Consider the following 12,540-nt stretch of genomic DNA (forward strand, 5'->3'; position numbering starts at 1 on the left):
ATAAACAGGCCAGGTTGGTGGAAAGGACAGTTTGCTTTATTTCAGATGCTGGCAACTGGGGGTTGGGCAAGGGGAAGGTTGTAGACGTCTGTCCAAAGGCCGACTGCCCCCTGCCACTGCCCCCAACAAGCAGGGGATGAGAGCTTTTATAGACAGGGTGGGGTGGGGGGCTATGTGCAGAAATAGCACAGTCATCTCTAAGAGTCATCTTTAAATTGGTCATCAGTGGTCTCACCAGCGTCATCTTGATTGTTTTAGGTACAGTTAATCTTCAGTTCCGGGGTCAGTTTGTTCCCATTTCTTTGCAGTCAGTTCTTAGAATTATGGCAGCTCATATCCTGGGTACAGTCTGGTCATCATGGAGTTATCTTCTCCACCTGGGGTTTTGGTATATATAAGACAGCTCACAGGATGTGGCTCAGAATATTATCTATAGCCCTTGAGAAAGAAATAAAGATCCTCGACTATGCTTAAGGACTACAGTTAGTCTCCTTTAACTGTATTCCTTTGTTTCAGCATTTCTCACTTCTCTGATTAAACTTATTTTTTGACTAAAGTTTTCTACAGGCAAAAGGCAGGCAGAGGACATGGGGGACAGGGCAAAGACCATACAGTCCTGCTCCGTTTCACTAGAACTGTATCTGGAATCTTGGAGGGCAGGGCCTATTATTCCTCTTTATCTGAACAACACATGCGCCAGTGCTCTGCACACTGAAATCTCTCAGCTAGAATAAACACAGAATCCTTAAATTAAACAGGTTGTGTGCCCCTTAAATCTGCCCGTGGCCAGTGTCTGCAGCACCCTCTCTCTATACTCTAGTGAGTCCCCAAATCTCTTTGAAAAGTATATGGACCAAGGCAATGGCATATCTGGTTCCGGTCTGTATTTTTAACATCAAGCAAATTTTTTCTGGACTTTCTTAGTGGTTCAGCAGTAAAGAACCCACCTGCAATGCAGGAGATGCGTGTTCCATCCCTGGGTCCAAAGATCCCCTGGAGAAGGAAATGGCAACCCGCTCCAGTATTCTTGCCTGGAAAATCCCATAGACAGGGAAGCCTGGTGGGCTACAGTCTATGGGGTCACAGAGTCAAACAGGACTTAGTGACTAAACAACAACAGTAAGTTGTCTCCACTGTGTGAATTAACAAAGGGCACAGGATGAAGAAAGACCGTGAAGAACTCTGCCAACTCTAAGCGCTCACTTTTCTCGTGTGCAAGGCCTTTCAGGACCACAGCCACTCAATGCATGACTCCCCTCAGCCTGTGGGGCCAGGGGTACGTGATGCACATGGAGAAACTGAGGAGCTGGGAGGGCAGGGATCTCTGGTTGGTCCCACTCCGCTCCCCGCCCCACCCCACTACCACCAAGAGCCCCAGTGAGCTCATGTCTGCAGTAACCTCACTGCTTGTAACCAGATACTCAGATAACCTTGGAAGCCAGGCACAGGTGAGAAGTGATGGGTGGCTCTTCAGGAATGTGCTGCCCAATTAAAACAGCCACCCGGATGGCCATGGCGGATGCTGAGACTACTCCCCCAGGCGGTGCAGGCCAGGCTCCAGGTGAGGTCATTCCGCAGGCATTTATCGAGGGCCTACCACACACCGGGCTTCGAGCTGGGTGCTGGGGAGACAAGGAGGAATAGGAGGGTACAGTCTGTCCCAGACAACAGACTGTCGGAAAGCCTCAGGGGTTCTGCTGGTTAAACCCCCAGACACCCTTTCTATTCCCCAGCAACCTGAGCACTGATTTTCCTCACATGGGCCCAAGCCCTTAGCCTGTCTCCCTTCCTTTACGAAGCATCCACAGCCCTCAGTTTTCCCCTGGCCTTCTCTTCTGCTGCCTTCCTCACCCTCCCTGCTCCTGGGACAGCCTGGACTCCCTCTGCAGTGTCCGTCCATAGTGCGGACATTAGGCTCATTGCCCCTTGCCCTTGGCAGGCTTCCAGCAGAAGCCACGAAGTGAGGCCCCATGTGACTGAAGGATGGGCGCATTCCCCAGGTGCCCCAGGTGAATTCCCTGTGAAAAGGGGGTCTTCAGATAGGAAAACTGAACTTGGAAGATGGGCCTCAGACAGGCAAGGGGCCCCCTCTCTTTAAAGGCCTGTGACCTGAGGGCAGATGTTACAAGACAATAGAAGCCTAAGGGTGGCCTACGTGGTGTTTGGGTAAAGCAGTCAGACTGCCTTGTGAAAATCGAGGCTTTCCCCTCAACTAGCTCCATGTCTGTATCTATTAAGACTGAACCCCACTATGAGAAAGACACACACACACACATACACACCACAATTTGTAGAGGTGGGGGTGGTTATTTTTCTCACATAATGAAAAGTCAAAAGGAAGGTAGTCCAAATGTCATCAGCCACCTGAGCTCTTTTAATCCCTCTACGCAGCCTTCCTTAGCACACACTTCTTCCCTCATGGGCAGAAGATGGCTGCCCCATCTCCAACATCAAGTCCTAACTCCAAACAGGACGAATAAGGTCAAAGTACCAGTTGAATCTTCATCCCTTAATAAGGCTCTTTCCTGGAAGTCCCACGCATCTCATTAACTCAAACTGTGTCACATGGCAAGTAAGGTGGGAACTGTATTTTTCACTGAACATACTGCTACCTCCAACGAAATCAGAATTGTGTAAACAAGGAATGTAAACTGGTATAGAGCTTGGAAGGAGAGACATGAAGAACAATTTCATGAAGGAGAAGGTGTGGGCCAGAAATGGAAAAAGAGCAATGGCTCCTTGTTGCTTCTGACAAATAATCTTTGCTTGACCAAACTTTAGTCAGGTTCCTGAATCTTTTCCAGGTCCATCTGTGCACTTATTATAAAATCCAGTTTTAACATGAACCCTGATAAATCAGGGCTTCCTTCATAGCTCAGTCAGTAAAGAATCTGCCTGAAATGCAGAAGACATGGGTTCAATTCCCGGGTCAGGAAGATCCTCTGAAGAAAGAAATGGCAACCCACTCCAGTACTCTTGCCTGGAGAATCCCATGGACAGAGGAGCCTAGCAGGCTACAGCCCATGGGGTTGCAAGAGTCAGACATGACTTAGCGACTAAACCACCACCATCTGATAAATCACCTTAGCAGGAATCCCAGGCCCTCAAAATCGGATCATCTTCGGATGATCATCGGAATCTGATTGGATTCCTTGTCCTCCTCCAACCCCCAGGTGATGTCTAATCACCATGGCCTGTCTTTAGCAAGAATCCTGTTTGGTCTGTTTGGCCAGGATTCCCCTTACCCATGATGCTGTCTCTTAATAATTTTCCATCCACTGACCCTCACCTGCTCCTTGGCTCTAAGTTCCCACTTGCCCTGCTGTATTGAGACTTGAGCCCAATCTCTCTGCCCCACGGCAAGACCCCATTGGTGGCAGCAGTCCTACACCTATCACTGCATCCCCCCCTTGAATAAAGTCTGCCTCACTGTCTTCAGTGTGCCCCTCAGTTTTTTTCTTTAACATTTCTCACTCTAAGTGTTCTGTGGGCTGACTGTGACCAGTAGTTGGCAGGTGGCTAGAGAGCAGCAGGGACATCAGCCTTCCTCATAAGAGAAGGAGGCGAGAGGGGTGGAGGTGGCACGGGGCTCACAGGTCGCTATTTTCACTCCCCATTGCAGGGCACGCCCCCAGTTCAGAAGCTCTTCTCTCCCCAGCATCATCTTTATAATTTCATGTGGTTAACGTCTGCTTCAGAGAAGGAAATGGCAACCCACTCCAGTATTCTTGCCTGGAGAATCCCAGGGACAGAGGAGCGTGGTGGGCTGCTGTCTAGGGGGTCGCACAGAGTCGGACACGACTGAAGCGACTTAGCAGCAGCAGCAGCAATGTCTGCTTCTGCGGCAGGTGAAGCTCAATCAGGCAGTCTGTACAGAGAAACTCGCCCTTTAAAAAGTGTCCTCTAACCCCTCATGCGCATGGTGGGTGGGTGGGTGTGTGTGTGTGTGTGTCCGTCTGTTTGTCTCTAGGGCTGGGGACGCCCTGAAGCAGGTTGAGGGCAGGTTCTGTGATGCATCTTTTTACTCTCAGCATCTTCACAACTCCTGTGCTCCAAGACTAGCTGAGAATGGTTTTGGCTGCCAGCGCTTTCCGCCTCCCTCCTCATCTGGAACCTTCACTCGAACCTTCACTGGAACCTTTCCCGGCGTTTCTGGCGGACCGCGGAGCATCTCCTCTGGTCCACCAGCTTCAAGCCCCGAGACGCGCTGCTCCCCACCCCGCCCCGCTCTCCTCTCTCTGCTGCCCTCTATCGGCACCGCCAGCTGGGCTGCGAAGGGCGCACGCGCGCTCACGCCGGCGTCCCCGAGCCGGCTTGCGCACCGAGTGCATGCGCACCGAGTGCGTGCAGCTCTAAACACTCGAGAGGCAGGTAAACCCGCAGTATCCGGCGGGTGGCAGGGGGTTCCGGCCCGGAGAGGAGCTGCCGGGAGTTCGTGTCCTGCAGGTCTGGGGTCTTCGGCGTTCGCTCCCGCCTGGGCGACTCTGGTGGGCTCGGAGCGCGCTTTTTGACAAGGGGCGTGAACTGAGCCCGCCTCCTGGAGCTGGGGGCGGAAGAGAGTGGGGACTGTCTGAGGCCTGTTATTAATTTGGGGCTTGTTGTTTGTCCGGGAAGGTTTTTTTCTAGAAAGACACAGAGTTTGCAAGTAGCAGACAGGAGGGGTGAGCCTGGACCTCGTGGGAGCTGGGGTGCCCCGATTCCCAGGGCGATGAGGAGCTGGGCAGACTGGCGAATGCGGCCCCTGTTCCCTCAGGCCGTGTGTCGAGAGTCGGTGGTGGGTTAGGGAGCCGTGGTAGAAAATGAGGGGCCTGGTAGAAATTGTGCAGGTGTTCGGGATCACACTCGGGAGGGGAATTTGGTCATTTTTGTGTTACACTTTTCTCATAGAGACGCGCAGCCGGTAACACGCACTCACTTGCCTCTTTGCATCCTAGGACATGACACAAGGTGCACATCCTGGCCATGGGGTCCCGTCATTCCACCTATGCTCACCGGCCTTTCAGCAAGCGAAGGAAAGCAGATGACACTGAGGATTCTCTGGCCGAACGGGAGCAGCAGGAGGCTATTGCTCAGTTCCCCTATGTGGAATTCACCGGGCGAGATAGCGTTACCTGTCTCACGTGTCAGGGGACAGGCTACATTCCAGGTGAGTCTTTGGTGATCATGGTAAAAGATGATTCTGCAAGGAGAATGCCAGGATACCCACAAAACTTCTCCTTTCTCCCAGACTGAACTTTTTTCCTTGCAGCAGTACCACGGTCACAGACCATGCCCTGAGCAGGAGCCAGCTCAGCTGGATTGATAAACTTGGGCAGGTTCCCCAGCTTCTCTGGGTTTCCTGATATTTGATAGCCTTACTTTTCTTCACTTTCACTCTTCTATTTGTTGTTTCCTTGGGTTGGAACACGTGATTTGCTCTACATTCTGCTGTTTGACATACATTTCTTCATTGCTGACACTCAGGGCCTGGCATGGCTTTGTGGGGGAGGAGGAGCAGACACCATCTTGGAAGCTTCTATTCAAGGAAGCAGATAGTGAATCATTAACAACCTAAGGTCTAAAAAAAAAAAAAAAATCAAGTCGGGGGAGAAAAACATGCCCAGGACTGGAGCCTGGATTGGGTACAGAATTATCTATCACTAAGTTGGCTCTCAAAAAGTCTTAGCAGTTTAGATGGAGGGTCACAGAAGTTTAAAGCTGATAAAAACCTTAGAAAGCATTCAATCCAAAGCCTTCATATTATAGATGAGGACACAATGGCCTAGAGAGGTAATGACTTACCTAAGGCCAGGCAGCGGTTTGTAACCATGCCTCAGCTCAAGGCCATGCAGTAAAGCCAGAACAAGGTCCGAGATTTCTTCTTCTTCTTAGTATTTATTTGGTTGCTCTGGGTCTCAGTTGCGGCCTGCAGCATCTTTAATTGTGGCATGTGGAATCTCGTTCCCTGAGCAGGGACAGAACCCGGGCCCCCTGCATTGGGAGCACCCAGTCTAAGTCACTGAGCCGTCAGGGAAGTCCCCAGATCCTAGATTTCTCAGCTTCGATGTCAGAACTCTGGCAGCACTGATAGACGTCTTGTAATTTGTAGCACTCTCTACAGATTTATTTGTTTCTTGTTCCTGAGACCCAAACTGGTATCTTAGAAACAAATAATCCCGGACAAGTATATGTTGTGACAGGCTCCTGTGTATGTGAAGGAAAGTACTGTCACACGTGGGATTTATTTTACCAAGATTGTCAATTGTTTCTTTTCTAGAGCAAGTTAATGAGTTGGTGGCTTTGATCCCTCACAGCGATCAGCGGTTGCGTCCTCAGAGAACGTGAGTCATCTGAGTCTCGCCTGTTAATGCCTACAGCCGTCCCTAGTCCTTTTTTCTGTGTATGAATGCCAGTTCGCTTTTTGAAACGGTTATCTGTTCTTGTAAAATTCCCCACTTCCTTTAATACTTTTTGCTTAAGCAAGATGTCTCTGCCCTCCTCGCAATCTGGGGAAGGAAACGTGAAGCTAGAAACACTCTGAGGGCCGAGGCTCAAGTGAAGGAACTGAATTGGGAGGAATTGGAGAAGAGGGTGTCCTGGCAGGGGAAGAGATGTTTGTGTCCACACAGCTCCTCTCATCAGCTTCTTTTCCCAGATTGCAGACAGCATTCAGAGGGCTTTGAAAGGCTTCTCCCACTCTACACCTTCTTGCTTGGTTTGCGATTCCTGGCCCTGTGCACTTTCTTGTTTCTCCCTTCCTCATTCCTGGTTTTGCATTTTATCTCGACTTTTTGGATCTTGATATCTGACTCCCTGGCTTGGTTGTATGCTTTGTCATTTGCAGGAAGCAGTATGTCCTCCTCTCTATCCTGCTCTGCCTCCTGGCGTCTGGTTTGGTGGTTTTCTTCCTGTTTCCACATTCAGTCCTCGTGGATGATGATGGCATCAAAGTGGTGAAAGTCACATTTGATGAGCAGAGGTCCCTTGTCATCCTCGCCATCACGGTAAGATGAGGGCCGCCCTTCCTGGGTCGTGCACCTGCAAGTCTTGTACCCAGGACACTTATCGTGTTTCCTCACTTGCACTGACGCAGGCCACTCTGAAAATTAGAAACTCCAACTTCTACTCTGTGGCAGTGACCAGCCTGTCCAGCGAGGTTCAGTACATGAACACCGTGGTTGGGTCGTACACGACGACTAACATCTCCCTCATTCCGCCTCGGAGCGAACACTTGGTATGCCTGCCTTTAGGAGCCTGGCCCTGCTGGGCTGTGAAACGCCGTGGCCTCGCTCCTTTCCTCTCCCTCTCCTCATTTCTACTGGTAGGAACTAGCCGATGAGGAAGAGCTGACAAGCTCTGTAATTATGAAATATTAGGGGAAAAAATCAGCTAAGAATTAAGTGTTACGGAAGCAAGAATTTGTAGGAGAAAACAGTTCACCAACAATCAAGAAAAGGCCTTAGGATAATCTGGGGCCCATTGACCTCTCAAAAGGGAAGAGGTGGGAAGTTTTGTTAGAGGCTCATGGTCTTAAGATTAGTGACCATCTGGGGGAAATATTTTATATGTGCTAGAAGAATGCTGTCAGGTTCTTGGGTTGCTAGTAACAGAACTGTTCTGTGTCAAGCTTGCCTGGCCACAGACTGACTCTGGTGTCTTGTTTTCAGGTGAATTTTACTGCGAAGGCCGAGATGGGAGGACCATATTCCTATGTGTAGTAAGGACAGTGTTCTCTATATGTGTGCATTTTATGGGTTGAAAGGGGTTCAGAGTTGAGCTCAATTGAGGGGAGCTGGTCCTGCCTAGAGTTCCAGCCTTTTAGCCTGTGGGTTCGCTATCTTGAGATTTTTTTTAGGAGGATATGGTATTTGATATGTGACTCAAGTGCTCAGATTTCTGAAAAGAGAACATTAGGCCACTAGAAACATTTCCAAACTTGAGCATTTTGTGATGGGCATTAAACACAAAACAAAACAAAAACCAAGAAGATAGTGATGTGGGAGGATGGAAAGATACTGTGGGGACCTGGAACCAGTGAGCCGGGACAGTGCTTAGGCCAGGAGGGCGGGTGTGGGGTAGGGGAAGCACCCAGATGGGGCTGAATGCTCCTCAGTTTGACAGGGTAACTCGGCATTCCTGCTGACTCACTTGAACTGACCATCCCTCTGTTGTTTGGCAGCTTCTTCTGCACGCTACCCTATATTGGAGTGCACAACATAGTGGTCTTCGTTCGGTATGTTGCTCATTTCCTTGTGCCCAGGGCCTGGACTGGCAGGCCACGTGAGCTGGCCAGCCTTGCTCGAGAGAGCCTGTGGGACCCACAAGGCAAAGAGGTTGTGCTGGATGCACTGTAGGCACCGTCACGGCAGAGCCTTGCTGTCCTTGAGAGGCAGCGTCCAAGTCCCGGTCACCCGTCACCAGACTCACAGGGAGCAGTTAGATAAAGAATTTTCTCCAGGAAACGGGGTCCAGTTGTGTGATCGCTTTGGAATCCTCATGGGACTAGTAAAGAGGGGAAAGGCTTTCTCAAGGCCTAAGCCCAGGGCATCCAGCCAGACTTACTTTCTAACCACACAAATTACCACATGTCATGGACCTGTAGGGTTATTTTTAGAACCATGACAATTAAATTTGCAAGTGACAAGGGTCTGCTGCAGACATTTGAAATATGAGGGTTTAGAGCAGGGTTTTTTAGCCTTGGCACTGTTGACATTTTGGGCCAGACAGTTCTTTGTTGTGACAGGCCGTTCTGTGCATTGTAGGATGCTTGGCAGCATCCCCCGCCCTTACCTGCAAGGGGCTTACCTCCTCCCCCGCTCAGCTGTAACAACCCCAGATGTCTAGACACTGCCAGAAGTTCCCTGTGGGGCAAAAATGGCCCCAGCTGAGAACCACTTATTTAGAAGGTCATCTCAGGGCACAGTGTCTCTGGGGATATGAAAAGATCCTCTGACTTCCTGGTTGTGTAACCATGAAGACATGTGTCTGAGACCTGTGTGTTATCGCCTGAGCTTGCAAGAATTTATGTGGGCAATCTCTCTTATTTAATTTATTCTCAGAAACAGAATTACTTCTCCTTAGTTTTCTTTTCCCTAGAACTTCGGTGAAGATTTCCTACATTGGCCACGTGACCCAGAGCTCCTTGGAGACACATCACTATGTGGATTGTGGAGTAAATTCCACAGCAGTTTAGAAACTGCTCTCGGTTCTTCCATGGCAGCACCTTTCAGAAGAGACACAGCTTCTCTTCCCAGGACCTGAGACCTGTACCTGCCCCAAGTGGTAGAACCAGAGGAGAAATTGGTTCTCTCAATCCCCAGCCACTTGGGAGGAAAAGTCCTCCCCTAGCACCAATGACCTTTCTCAGAACCAGCAGGATCACTGCCTAGCACCTAGCCGATGCCAAGCAAATAGTAGGCACTGGAAGAAGGTTTGACGAGTTTGATTGAGATCTTTTCAGCTGTTTGGGGGCAGGGGTGGCGTTATAAATTGAAATCCTACCACGGTTCTAGGTTATCAGACGATACAATGATACAGAACTAGGGCCTCAGTGTAGCTGCAGAAGGGGCCTCCTCACAGAGGCAGCAGCAGGGAGGGAGCATTTGATACATTGAAGAAAGCACAGAACGTTCAACATGTGAAAGTTTTTCATGTTTCCAAATGCCTAGGAACTTTATTTAAAAAAAGAAAAACAACTTTTTTTTTTTCTGTGGAAAGTTAAAATTGTTTTTACTAAGAGTCTATGTGGGGTGTAATATACCCTCCATCCATTGGCTGGAACATGGATTGGGGAATTTGATAACAAATAAATAAATAAACCCTGCTTTTGATTGATCTGTGTCTCCTCTGATTTCCTGGATGTCTCAAGTGGGCACCTCTGGGGGACCGTAGAACAGTTGCCTGCGCAGTGGATCAGCACAGGATGGGAAGGGAAGAGAAGCCCTGTTGCTGTGAGCTCCTGTCACGGAAAGCAGCCTCCTGCCAGGGAAGCCTCGCTCTTGTCCATCCGCCTCTGGTGGTGACAGGCTGTCGTAGCGCTGTTTTAGTGCCCCCTGCAGGTTGGGAGAGGTAGCGCAGTGGCACCTGGGAAATGAGAAGCTGCTTCTCTAAGGAGGAATAGCAGTAGCAGTGTTAGTCGCTCAGTTGTGTCCCACTCTTTGCGACTCCTTGGACCATCACCCACCAGGCTCCTCTGTCTATGGGATTCTCCAGGCAAGAATACTGGAGTGGTTGCCATTTCTTCTCCAGAGGATCTCCCAACCCAGGGATCGAACCTGGGTCTCCTGCTCTGCAGGCAGATTCTTTACCGTCTGAGGAGGAGTAACTTGCTGATTAAGAGGCCGTGGTGTGAAGTTGCAAGTGTCTTGAACGTCTCCACTCTCTCAGCCACTGCAGAGCAGGCTCCAGCCCCAGGATGGCAGGGCATCTGGGGGAAGCTTGAGTAGTTGGTTTCAGAGCTCCGCTAAGATAGGCTCCGGCTCCTTCACGTGCTCTGGTGCTTCAGGAAATACCTAACAGCAGTAGGTGGTGGCTGGGGGTCTGTTTTTTTTGCCCCCATTCCCGTAGCTTGATTTTCAGTATTACTGAGTCTTCAGACTGAGGCTAAATTTCCTGGCTGTTTAGCTGATTCTGACCATGACTGTGTAACCCAAAAGCTGCGTTTCCCTGTTAACCTGAATCCTTTAACGGTCTGTATGTACATGATGGTGATGGCTGTTCTCTGTGTAAATGGTGAAACATGATTTGTATGGAGGCACAAGTGCACCAGTTTTGAGAACATGCCCTAAATACTTGAAGATGTTCATATTGCTTCATTTTTTCTTTTTCCATTTTCCAAACAGCCTCCAGCATATTTTTCATGTGATTCTCAAAAAGCTACTCCTATTGGTACTTCAGTTCTGAGTAACATTTTGTGACTGTGTGCCTCAGTAGCATTTCTTGCACCTCAACATTGTCTTTAAATGCAGCTATAATATTCAAATGAGAGCAGTTATATTTTTAAACATAAAGGAATAAGTCTGATATGCAGATGACATCACCCTTATGGCAGAAAGTGAAGAGGAACTAAAATGCCTCTTGATGAAAGTGAAAGAGGAGAGTGAAAAAGTTGGCCTAAAGCTCAGCATTCAGAAAACAAAGATCATGGCATCTTGTCCCATTACTTCATGGGAAATAGATGGGGAAACAGTGGAAACTGTCAGACTTTATCTTTTTGGGCTCCAAAATCACTGCAGATGGTGACTGCAGCCATGAAATTAAAAGACACTTACTCCTTGGAAGAAAAGTTATGACCAACCTAGATAGCATATTGAAAAGCAGAGACATTACTTTGCCAACAAAGGTCCGACTAGTCAAGTCTATGCTTTTTCCAGTGGTCAGGTATGGATGCTAGAGTTGGACTGTGAAGAAAGCTGAGCACCGAAGAATTGATGCTTTTGAACTGTGGTGTTGGAGAAGATTCTTGAGAGTCCCTTGGACTGCAAGGAGATCCAACCAGTCCATTCTAAAGGAGATCAGTCCTGGGTGTTCATTGGAAGGACTGATGCTAAAGCTGAAGCTCCAGTACTTTGGCCACCTGATGCGAAGAGTTGACTCATTGGAAAAGACTCTGATGCTGGGAGGGATTGGGGGCAGGAGGAAAAGGGAACAACAGAGGATGAGATGGCTGGATGGCATCACTGACTCGATGGACGTGAGTCTTGGTGAACTCCGGGAGTTGGTGATGGACAGGGAGGCCTGGCGTGCTGTGATTCATGGGGTCGCAAAGAGTCGGACACGACTGAGTGACTGAACTGAACTGAACTGAATGACGCTATAAGCTGTCATGTCTGTTTATATCCTCAGCATCCCATCCTGCACTGTGGGATGCTCTGAGTAGTTGGGTCATGCTCTCTGTTAATACTTGAACAAATGCATATAGAATTTGCTCTCAGCAACGCCAAATAGAGGAAGTGGTTGGCTCAGCTGTCATTGCCATCACCTTTATACTGGATTGAGACTTGGAAGGAATGCATTTCTTTTTAAAATTTTGTTAAAATATAGTTGATTTACTATTTGTGTTAATTTCTGCTGTGCAGCAAAGTGATTCAGTTATACATATATATATATATATATATATTCTTTTTCATATTCTTTCCCATTATGTTTTACCACAGGGTATTGACTTTAGTTCCCTGTGCTATGCCATAGAACCTCATTGTTTATCCATCCTATATATAATTGTTTGCACCTAATCCAATTGTTCCTTCCCCCGCCTTCCCTCCTCCTTGTCAGCTGCAAGTCTGTTTTCTACGTTTGTGAGTCTTTTCTTCTGTTTCGTAAGTATGTTCATTTGTGTTGTACGTTAGACTCCACGTATAAGTGATATATGGTATTTGTCTTTCTGACTGACTTCATTTAATTTCTGGGTCCCTCTGTGTTGCTGCAAATGGCACGATTTTGTTCTTTTTTATGGCTGAGTAACATTACCATGTATTCCGTGTGAGCTATATATATATACACACACACACACATACACACACACACCTTCTTTATCCATTGATCTGTTGATGGGCATGTAGG

At 48.5% G+C, this 12,540-nt stretch overlaps 1 protein-coding gene and 1 long non-coding RNA gene across 6 annotated transcripts; one reads left to right on the forward strand and one right to left on the reverse strand.

The window, feature by feature from the left end:
* Window positions 1-14: 14 nt before the first annotated feature.
* On the reverse strand, window positions 15-2,866 carry LOC123333293. 2 transcript variants are annotated; one of them, XR_006550582.2, is made up of 4 exons: window positions 2,283-2,866; window positions 1,431-1,622; window positions 948-1,031; window positions 15-377 (listed from the first exon to the last, which is right to left on the reverse strand). It is a non-coding gene; the product is annotated as an uncharacterized LOC123333293 (long non-coding RNA). The 2 variants fall into 2 exon arrangements; XR_006550581.2 differs by having other exon boundaries at window positions 948-993; window positions 2,283-2,834.
* Window positions 2,867-4,077: 1,211 nt separating this feature from the next.
* TMEM106C (transmembrane protein 106C) lies at window positions 4,078-9,813 on the forward strand. Of its 4 annotated transcripts, none has more exons than XM_044941686.2 (8): window positions 4,078-4,371; window positions 4,935-5,146; window positions 6,257-6,320; window positions 6,824-6,983; window positions 7,073-7,213; window positions 7,647-7,696; window positions 8,159-8,212; window positions 9,076-9,813. In XM_044941686.2, exons 2-8 carry the CDS (start codon window positions 4,963-4,965, stop codon window positions 9,170-9,172), a joined length of 750 nt encoding a protein of 249 aa, XP_044797621.1. In that variant the 5' UTR covers window positions 4,078-4,371; window positions 4,935-4,962; the 3' UTR covers window positions 9,173-9,813. The 4 variants fall into 4 exon arrangements, with proteins under 4 accessions (XP_044797621.1, XP_044797620.1, XP_006059507.1 ...); XM_044941685.2 differs by having other exon boundaries at window positions 4,079-4,367; XM_006059445.4 differs by having other exon boundaries at window positions 4,289-4,446.
* Window positions 9,814-12,540: the final 2,727 nt, after the last annotated feature.

Source organism: Bubalus bubalis, chromosome 4 (genome assembly GCF_019923935.1).
Source record: "Bubalus bubalis isolate 160015118507 breed Murrah chromosome 4, NDDB_SH_1, whole genome shotgun sequence".
Classification (NCBI taxonomy): Eukaryota; Metazoa; Chordata; class Mammalia; order Artiodactyla; family Bovidae; genus Bubalus; species Bubalus bubalis.

Excerpts from the sequence above, each read along its gene's own strand:
- TMEM106C (XM_044941686.2), top strand. The coding sequence starts at position 4,963 with ATGGGGTCCCGTCATTCCACCTATGCTCACCGGCCTTTCAGCAAGCGA. Across the intron at positions 5,147-6,256 it reads GGGGACAGGCTACATTCCAG|AGCAAGTTAATGAGTTGGTG; the intron begins GTGAGTCTTTGG and ends TTTCTTTTCTAG. Across the intron at positions 6,984-7,072 it reads TTGTCATCCTCGCCATCACG|GCCACTCTGAAAATTAGAAA; the intron begins GTAAGATGAGGG and ends GCACTGACGCAG.